A 10,623-nucleotide genomic window follows, 5' to 3' on the forward strand; every position below is an offset into this window, starting at 1 on the left:
GGCGCAGGTGAGTCAGACACTGAGGGCTGGTGGCGACCTTTACCTCGAAGGCAAGGGGTGGGCATTTTCCCTCCCTCTCCCACTTTCTTTCTCCCCATAGGTGGTGGGGCTGGACCAGGGTGAACTTCGCGTCCTTCGGCCTGCGAAACTCCCGCCATGGCTGCCGGTGGGGGCGGGAGCTCGCTCCTGCTGATGGCCGGCATCACGGTAACGGTGGGGCTGTGCAGGAGACTGACTCGCCGCTGGCTGCGCTCCCACCAGCGCCTTTACGCTTTCTTTTTGGAGATGTTTAGCACCTTCCAGATTTGCGCCTGCACTAACGAGCTCTGCCTGCTCGGCAATGTGGAGCCGAAGCCCCACGCAGCCCTCACTCTCACCTACGGTTTTACCGTCCTGCACGGCTTGACCCTAACTGGCAGCACATGCAATCCCTGTGGCACCTTGCAGCCCATGTGGGGCGGTGGGATATCGGTCAAGATGGGCGTACTCAAGATCGGCGCTCAGTTTGTGGCTGCGGTGCTGGCCAGGGTGTTTATGCACTCTGTCTGGAGCCTGGAGATGGCAGAGCCACATTTTGGAGCACTCTCGCAGGGCTGCAGCAACCCTATGCAGACTACAGAGATGCAGGCATTCTGCATAGAACTGCTCTTTTCTGTCGTTTTCCAGCTGACTATCCTGCGAGTGGAAAGTGTTAACCCCAAATGCAAAGTCCATTTGATTGCCCTTCTCATCACCATGCTCGTGTATGCAGGTTAGTCGTCTTTTTTTTTTCTTCTGTGTTCCTGCAATAAAGTGGTAATGGAAGGGGTTTTCGTTGTTTTCCTAAAAGTATTAAGATCCAAAATTATTATTCTTAGAGTACAAAAAAATGCATCAAAGAAAGTCTTTGGTCCCTACATATGCAGAGTTCTTTTGGAGCTTAGGTAAAGTTTGCCTGGTTAGATTCCAGGCAGGTAGGGGGTTAAGAATGAAATAAGTTATGAATTTAAAACTATATAAAATCTACAAGTAAATTAAGGTTATTAGTTTAACAGCACACTGTTAAAATATCTCAGTGAAGGATCGTTTCATAATCTGACTGTAGAGCGTGAGAGATTTCATACAATGTGCTCTGATTTCTGAGTGGCATTGCGAGAGCACCACTGCGCATCAAGAAAAAAATGCTGATTGTGCAACGGCAGGGTACTGACCAGTAATACAGAAATTTGGCATTTAGATAATGCATAATTCATATCAGTGCAGCTTATTTAACTATGTCAAATCCTTAAATCAGAAGCAGGAAATAGAATGCATGCAGAAATGACAAAATAATACCTCATGAATCCAAATGTAAAAAAAGAAAATTAGGTGTCTGTTGTATTGTGGGATCTACAAGAGTCTGATGTCTTTGTAATGCCCCGTGTCACCTCGTGCTTCCCAGAGCTGGGACACTGTCACCTGGCCCAGTGGGGAGGAAGAGGTGAGTGGAGTCAGTCTGAACTTCCTTCTGCTGACTGTAGATGCTCCCTGTTGTCCCCAGTGAAGTGCCAGAGCTATGTCATTTGTCACTTGAGGACTGCCCTGCAGGGAGTGGGTTGTACCAGCAAGGAGATTCTGTAGTCTAGGGTAGAGGAAGTAGAGAGAGAGAGATGGTGACACAGCTCCTTGCTGGTGCTACACCCCCTACCACAGAGAAAGTTATCCAGGAAAAGACCAAATCTGTTTATCAGAGAAGGGAGATCACTCTTTTATCTGCAAACATCTGGGATGTCACTGATGTCATGTCCAAAAGGTTTAACTGTATTAGGCTAACTTAACAGTATATAGTAGAATAAAGTACAGTTTACTTTTCGGGTGTATTAATTAAAAAACCTTTATTCATTATGTTTAGCTGAAATGAATTAATACCTGAAAGACTAAAAAGTCCATGGAGAATTTTGTGAATTAACTTAGCAATTGAACTCCTTTCTAAAATTAATTTTTCAAGTCAGAGGCAAGGTGTCAATGCATTTTCAATGCACATTGAATATGTTCCTGAATTGCTCAGTAAAAATGTAGCCAAAGATCATCCTACCTCTTCTAAAAGCATAGAAAGCTGGATCCCCAATTCTTTACATTCCTTTCCTGCTTAGTAAAGTCATATAAAATAATACGTGTCACATTGCCTCTCTCTTCGCTCATTCATACAAAGAATTCATGCCTGCTGTCGTTGGCCAAGCTGGCCTCATCTTTTCCTAAGAGGAGAAGGCTCTGTACCAAGCCTCCTTCCTTGTCATGAACTTGGCTGTGTTATGACTCTCCAGTGCAATCAATCTGTGTGTGCTTCTAGGAAACATCAGACCTGCTGCACCATCTGTGCTGTATCGTGTGCAGAACACCCTGTGCTACCTGGACATTTTTCTTTCCAATTCTCTTAACCTAGAATCATGTCTACTGTAAAAATACATAAATACATTCCAGGGAGCACATCCTGTTTTATCCCCTACTTAGTGGAAAATCTAATTCTTGTTCATTCCACTCCACACTTCCACTCTGCTGTACACCCAGGTTCAAAAGGAGAGGGGAAAAGTGCCATCCTCACTCTGTAGTAGTCATGGGCCTGGTGTTTACTATGCATTCCCAAAATGTGGATTGAAGCCTCTCGAAGGGTATAAAACCCAAGATTCCTATCTCTGAGCTGTTACACAAGAAGTGTGGGAGTAGGCTGCTGCTATTAACGTCTTTCTATGATGAAGTCACGGGCTTGTGCTGTAACAGATCTATCTCCCTGTCAGTTTAAGGTTAGGAGGGTATATTTAGGACACCTTAGAGGTTCTCAGGCCTTTCTTGCTGCACACATCTACACACAAATATTCCCAGGACATCCTCCGTTGTCCTGACTCCTCCATTCTGAGGGCTGCTGATCAGGGACCCCCTTCCCATAGCGCCTCAGCACAGCCTCCTGACAGCACGCCATGTAGCTGGTAGGTGGCCATGACCTGTGTCTGGTGCATATATACAACCCATAGTACATCCTGCGGGTCTCGTGGTGTAGCCCTGGCCATGTCTGCTTCACCTCCAGTTTGAGAAATGGCATTTCACGCACAAGGTAGGAAGAGTGACTTCCAAATTAGGTGCTATGTCCAGCAGGCCGTGTCTCCTCTACAGGCATTGAAGACCAGCAGATGCCTGACTTAGCCAGGCAGGATCATTCTCAGGAAATCTGCACCTCCTCATTAACTGTTTATAAGGAACTGGAGTGCTTCTGTAAGAGGAATGGATCTTTCTTGCTCACCCAGCACCAAAGGGCTGGGCAACCAGCCCAAATTTAGGCAAATCTATGCTAGTTTAGGCAAACTGGTAACATTCTTCCTTTTTCCTATAAAAATATCAAATGGTTTAGAATACTGTGTGAATAATGATTTTTCAAACTTTAATTTGACAGATACAGTATTCTAGCTATGAACTTGGAAAGGTGCATTAAATTTACTAAATAAAATTTGTGCTAATTATTTCTTTTTACAGTCTGATATTAAAAGCCAAATCAATTGTGCCTTCAGGACCCGTGTTCATGACAGTTATGAATGTATCAGAAATGTCAGAAAATACATCTCATACATATATATCATATTTCATTCTGTGAATTATGTTCTACTGTATGTTTGAAAGCTGTATCCTATAAGAGGAATGACTGCTGTCTAAAAAGGCACTGTAAGAAGAAATATCTCTTATTCCAATTTTGGTTTGGGTAAAATTTTGATAGATAAATCCCTATGTCTTACAGCCATCTAAATGTATTGATAGGCATACAGGGCTCAAAAAAGTTCAATTAAAATAAATGTTGACAAGTCACTGTTGTGTGTACCCCATAAAAGGTACTTAGGCATGCCATGTAACTTTCTGTAACAAATAACATCAGGTTATACAGTATTTTCAAAATTACAAGCCGTTGTTCACAAGAGTGAAATTCTACTCTTGAAATGTGTGTTTGTGGATATAAAAGCAGAAGCAGTGAATTTATAAATAGATTAAAGCAAAGTAAATTACTGTAGATGGCGTTTCTGGCAACAGTGGAAGTTGCTAATGTGTCAGCGTGCAGAGTAACAGACTGCACAGTAAATCTGAGTTGCTGTTGAGAACAAGTGTAAAAGCAGAGTGAACTGAGTAGGTCAACAGAGATTAAAACCTTCCTAAACTGCAATAACATAAAAAGAATTAATGAGTATATCAACAGAAATACAGAAGAAGAGAATGACAGAGATTTCACTAAAACATAACAGTAAATGATTGCATGCTCATAACAAATGAGGATTACAGCAGCATGGTATTTGTACAGAAAGTTCAAAGCTTATGCTAGAATATTTGGGAAAAATCAAGATAAGCTTCAAGAAAATAAACAGGCACAATTATATACTATAGCTAAAACAGATATGGGGTGATTAGTAACTAATAGTATGGAAAAACAGAAAATTATGCTGTGAGTAATGGTTTTTCTGCAGGATTGCAATGAGAAGAACCATTTATGTCAGAATTAAAACCACTTACCTCCAGGTTCCCCTGCAGTGTAATTACAGTTTAGTCCCCACAATGTAATAAGTTCAGATCCAGTTATTTAGAGAATGTTTAGGCAACTTCACTTGCATCTGAAGTCAGAGGCAAGGAAAGATACTTGGCTTTAATCTTCTTTTTTCAAGAAATCAAGAAAGTAGAATGGGCTTTGCTTTTATTTTCTTCAAATAGCAAATAACATATAGAGTGATTGTGAAGGCTTTTCCCCAGGTTATTACTTTATGATAATCTTAGTGTTCTAGAAATCAATCTGATAATATTAGTGTTTTATTAAGAGGTCAGTTTAGCAAGAGCATCACTTGACTGTTTTTTCCATTATCTTGCAATGTGTCACATGTGATGTGGGGATATAATGGAAGCTCAGTATTTGTTTACTAATATTTGTGTAATTTCTATCTCTTCTGATAGCATGATACAGACTATTAACAAAGCAGTTTATAGTTTTATCAACAGAAACATTCAACATTAGCCAAACCCATCTCTTCAAACAGTATTTGCTAGAAAGAGATACAGGAAGTTACAGCCTATGCTTTGGATATTTTAAAACATTTTAGAAAACTATTTACAGTTAAACATATATCATCTGGTCAATAACTTCAGAAAAGTTCATCTGTTCAAATGGTTCCTGCTAATGCATTTTATTGCAGAGTGTGCGTTTGTTGTCATATTGTGTATGTGTATTTCAATATGCGTTTAAAAGATGGTTTGATTTCATAATGTTTACGTTTTATTGCAGGTGGAAATCTCACAGGAGCAATATTTAACCCCGCATTGGCTTTTTCATTACATGCAAATTGTTTCTATGACAGATTTTTGAGCTACTCACTAGTATATTGGATAGCACCATCCTTGGGTAAGTTTTTAATACTTTATGTATTTGAGAAAGTGTCATTTAGTATATGGTTCAAAAATCAGGAAATAGGTGTTCTTTACTTGCTAGTTTGCTCATGTTTTGTTTTAAATAAAATACCAAAAATAGTTATAACTTATGTGGTGAAGTCATTCAGAATCATGGCTTTGTTTTGCAAATGCAGGTTGTGTACTTTAATGCTCTATGTAGAGCACCTGTAATACTCCGTTTTGTGAATCAAGCATCTAATACTGAGTTTTAAACACTAGTTTTATTCACAAAAAACTACCTACTATTTTGATCAGTGTATTTTAACAACCAACCATATTATGTTATATAATTGTTTAGTTTAGATGTCATGTTCAAAGTCTAAGTACTCTTGGGATAGTTTGAGCAGGAAAATGTACCTACCAAAAAAACCACAACAGCACAATTCTAAATGGAAAAGGTTAGTGCTTAGGGTAGGGTTAACTAGGTAGTTATAAACCAGCAGCTGTTTACTTTGGAGCGTGATCCTTTTGAAGCTGCCAATTGTTTAGGACTTTAAGCCTTGGTATTAAAATTCAGCCTGTTTGAGGTGTGCTGCAATTTCTCACACTGACCAAAGGCCCACTTGTATATTCTAGTAGAATACTGAAAAGGAGAAAAGGCTACCTGAAAGTAAATATTAACCTGATTAAGTTCTTAAAGAGAAACAGACTGGTTAAGCATGCAGTTTCTGTCTTGCTTTGTGACAGTACACAAGAACATGGGGATGATCGATTCAAAAAACCACCAACCCAGAGATATTAGGATTAAGCTTTCTCTATTATTGTTGTTGTGTTGTTGAAAATATTTTATTATCTTTATAGTGTCTATACTTTGCCGTTCCCATTTTATGTTTCCCCTCCAAGCATGGTTGGAAACAACTTGTTCTTAGTTTAATAAGGAGTATTAGTAACTTAAATATGGTTTTAAACTTAAATGTGGTTTTAATTTGGAAGCTATTGATTTTAACTTCTAGTTGTGTGCAGATGAAAATGCTCCATGCTGTTGACACATGTTTACAGTGAGTCCCTACACATCTTGAGCTTTCTGTTTAGAGGATATATAAAGCAGCAGTCTGCTAATCCTGAGTTCTTTCATGCCTGTTAATCCTATTAGAAGGTACAACAGTGATGAAGGTACGAGAGCAGGTGAAATACACAGGAAACATCTCAAAGGGCTCCAGTTATAACAAATAACTTCTTTTTCTTGTTTGAGTTCATGTCTGTGCATGTTGTATTTGCCTTGACTCTGTCAGTCAAAAATGGGAGACAGATTTTTAGCCTGACCAAACAAAATTGTATTAAAGTGAATTTAGATTAGATATCCCGACAGGATAACTGAACTACAGAGTAAGCTTGATAAAAGCCCATGCACTGTTCCAGTTAGTAGCTAATGAAATGGATACATATAGAGCTTATCTTATAAACCAATGTAAACAAATGTAAGGTATCCAAGGTGAAAGTACAGAGGAGATAGTTACATTTGAAAACTGGATTGATGAATACAGGAGTGCACATCTAGAAATCTGACATGACATGAATTTTTCCTGATATTTTTTGAAAATAAGAAAATAGTAGGAATAGAATTTTTTCTTCCAAAATTGGACCAAATGATGGGTCATCTAGGAACATAACCTTTTATGATAATAAAATTCTTGTGAAAAGAACCTCTAAGCAGAATCATAAAAGTAGGTGATGAGGAAAGGAGTATTTTAAATTTAGTCGTAATCATTACTTTCAGAATTCATGTTAGTAAAGATACTGTTTCAGACTTCCTAGAAACTGGCAGTCATAGTGATATGCTAACTGGATGTGTCACTTTTCCCAGCATCAACATCTTTGACAGTTAAATTACTTTGTTCTTATTTTAGGGAATTATTTTAGGAGTCTCTTAGGGGTTTTCTGTCATTTGCTCTAATAATTACCATATGCAGAGCCATGGACTGGCATATCATGAAACTTCAAATTGCCTGTGCAAAGTGCATAGCAAATACCTGTGAGGACAAGGAGGCTGAGACCACTCAGTATATAACAGAGACCCTGATGCAAGCCAGTTCTTAACCATAAAACAGTTTTCTCAGAAAGGACACTTAGAACAAGAAGATTGACTATCACCTTCACAAGAGGAGAAGGGAGTGGAAGTTTGGTTTTAAGATAAATCTACTGGTGGTTTGTGGTCTTTCATGAATAATGTAATCTTGGAACTGTAATTAAGAACTCATTTTTCAAAATACTTTCACTGCTGTTTTGGTGAAGGTGATTCTCCAGTAGCATTAAACCAGCTAATTCCTGTAGTAAATGTAGATGCCAACAAGTGTTTATGACTTAGCACAGGCAGGCCTAAATTCTGCACTGTGAACACAGAAGCACAAAGTAGTAGTGGAACAAAGTGCATTTCTGTTTTACTGCCAGAGGAATTCATGTTACTTGTCCAGGCATGATCATACCATTAGTAATGATGGTGACCAAGATAACACTGCTTTTTCAGGGTGATGGCAGCTACAAATGGAAGAGTTAGTGACAAGATACTGGGCACAAGGGCAATAAAAGGGGATGTTCTCTCCTGGACAGGTGCCAGCTGAAAAAAAACCAGTATCAATGACCACTTCTTTCCCTCAGTTTTAAAGAAAGACTAATACTGTTCCTCAGAAGAAAACAGGGTTTTTTCACCATTAGGATGGAAAATAAATGCCACAAAGGTTATTCAGCAATAGATGTAAATGGAGGAGATCAGCAAGAGAGAAGGCTACAGGTGAAACTTTTAACATTTCTGCTCAGAGAAGAAGGTACTCAGAGGTTGCCATCAAGTTCAGTACACATAGGCATGGAGCTCAGCAAAGAAACATGAATTGCAAGTCCACGTGCAGTGAAGTGATCAGCACCTCTGGGACTTGGTAGCAAAGGAGGGTTTCAACAAACAACGAGAAGTACTCCTGAGCCCTGGTCCTCCTAGGGGTTTTCAGCTATGCAGCCATCATCTAACAGAGAACAACTCTTACGCAGTGAGTGAACACAACCCAAGAAGTTCCTAGGAAACTCTCACTAATCAAGTCTAATTCAAATACTAAAGGGCCAGTAAGTGGTAATCCTGTACTTGACCTGCTCACAACAGGGAAGAACTGCTGGTGAATGTGGCTGCTTGGGTTGTAGTCCTCACAAGAGTGCAGGGTCCAGAGGAAGACTGGGAAGGTAAATGGCAGAGCTGTTTGGACTTTGGACTTCAGAAAAAATTCTGCTTATTTAGGGAACTGCTAGGTCAGTAGTAATTCCTGTGGAAGCTGCCACAGATGGCAAAAGTATCCTATGGAAAGGTGATTTTTTTCAGAAAAGCTCACTGAGAGCTGTTAAATATTTAGATGTGCAGGAACAACTTGTCATGAGTTAGAGTGGGAATTTTGACAGAAAGCCTTTCCCTGCTGGCTAGACAAGGAGCTTCCCTATGAACAAAGGAGAGCACGTAAGAAGTAGAAACAGGGATGGTCAGCAAAGGAGGAATAGAAAAGCTTTGCACAGGCACTTAGGAACAAAATCAGGAAGGTCAAAGCTCAGTGGCAACAAAGACTAGGGACACAGAGAGTTACAAATACAATCCCCAAAAAAGTCCAGAGAAAATGCAGGTCCATTGGCAGATGGGGAAGACAACCTAGAGTTATGGATGACATGGAAAAGGCTGAGGTACTCCACGTCTTTTTTTCTTTTCCCCTCAGTATTCCCAAGCAAAATTTGCTTCCAAACCTAGGAAGAACATAGAGAAGCTCAATGAATGCAGAACCATTGGCTCTACTGCAGTTCACCTAAAAATTCAGGTAGAGTCAGCAGATGTTACTGCTGTCCATCATCTGTGAGAAGTTACAGCAGTTGGAGGAGTTTCCTGACAATTGGAAATGTGCTAATATTATGCAAGCTTTTGAGGAGGAGGAAGAGAAACCAGGGAACTCACTATACGCTAATTGGTCTCGCCTCAGTCACTGGGAAGATGGGGGAGTATAATCTTGCCTTTGAACCCATTTCCAACCATGTGAAAACCACAAAGGCAATCAGGAACAGCCAGCACAGATTTAGCGAGGGCTAAATCTGGGAAGCTTCATAAAATACAATGAAGGAATGAGGAATGCTGTCAACCAGAATCCTCTTCGTTTCTGAAACAGAATATACTGATTTTTTTCCATGAGGAAAAAAAAAATGGTCTTAATAAAGTGTATTTAGGTGCCCTTCTTTAGACTCTGTGATCCTTATGGGTCCCTTCCAACTTGAGATATTCTATGACTCTTATGAAGAACCAATAATCTCTAACTTTACCACTTCTAAGCTTCAGAATAAACCCTAAACTAGAATGATCTTCAAAAAAGCCCAAACCCCACTATCCTATACCCACTTGCAGCACCTAAAACAGATGCAGTTACCAAAATGGACACTGCTGGCAAACTCAGCCTTACCCTGTCGGCTGAGGAATGGAGGTTCAGCTGCGGGTTCAGTCATTTATGTGTCCAGCTACAGAAAAAGGAGGCCTAGCACAGCAACAGGAGGGTGCACGTGTTGGATTCACCCAAACTGCTCTGCCTTTGGCTTGGCCAATACAGATCAGAATTAAAACATTAAATATACAAAGAAAACCAAGATGATTAACTCAAAAGGATCACTTGCATGGTCTGCTGAAGCTTGCTTTCTGCTAAAGACTGTGTTTGCAAAGTGTACAGACTGCCTCTAGCCCTTTGCACAAAAAACTGCATTTTTCTGCAATCCCTGCTGTGTTGCTTGTAGACACTCAGATACTTGAACATAATGTTTCTTTCCAATACCACTACTGTGTCCTTCTCAAGTACATTTAAATAAAGGTCCTTTCTGTAATTTCTCTTTTCAGGTACGATACTTGTGGCTTTCATCTGGGATGAAATCCTTCCTCGGATATCCTGAGACATCAAATTCTCAAACCCAGCAGTGCTGCACTGAAAAATACTTTCAACATCTGCAGAGATGAAGCCTTCAGAAAACTGCTGACATTGACTTCCACACCACATTTCAGTTGTATTTTCAGATTTCATGTTTGAAATATTTCAGACTTAGAACTTTGTATTCCAGTACTTATTTTGTAATAGCATATAGCGATTTTAAGAATATTTGCCAACATTTTCAGTTAAGCCACATGAATGCGAAGGACTGTTAAAACATTAAAACTCTGTCACTTTAGCCGTAAGTGCCATTTACTGACCTTTATTAAAA

The 10,623-nt window shown here is 39.7% G+C and overlaps 1 protein-coding gene across 1 annotated transcript; it reads left to right on the plus strand.

The window, feature by feature from the left end:
• Positions 1-156: 156 nt before the first annotated feature.
• AQP11 (aquaporin 11) lies at positions 157-10,403 on the plus strand. The gene is made up of 3 exons (XM_010188835.1): positions 157-751; positions 5,264-5,380; positions 10,265-10,403. Exons 1-3 carry the CDS (start codon positions 157-159, stop codon positions 10,315-10,317), a joined length of 765 nt encoding a protein of 254 aa, XP_010187137.1. The 3' UTR covers positions 10,318-10,403.
• The last annotated feature ends 220 nt before the right edge of the window (positions 10,404-10,623 follow it).

The sequence above is a fragment of the Mesitornis unicolor genome, unplaced genomic scaffold, assembly GCF_000695765.1.
Source record: "Mesitornis unicolor isolate BGI_N332 unplaced genomic scaffold, ASM69576v1 scaffold29247, whole genome shotgun sequence".
NCBI classification, from domain to species: Eukaryota; Metazoa; Chordata; class Aves; order Mesitornithiformes; family Mesitornithidae; genus Mesitornis; species Mesitornis unicolor.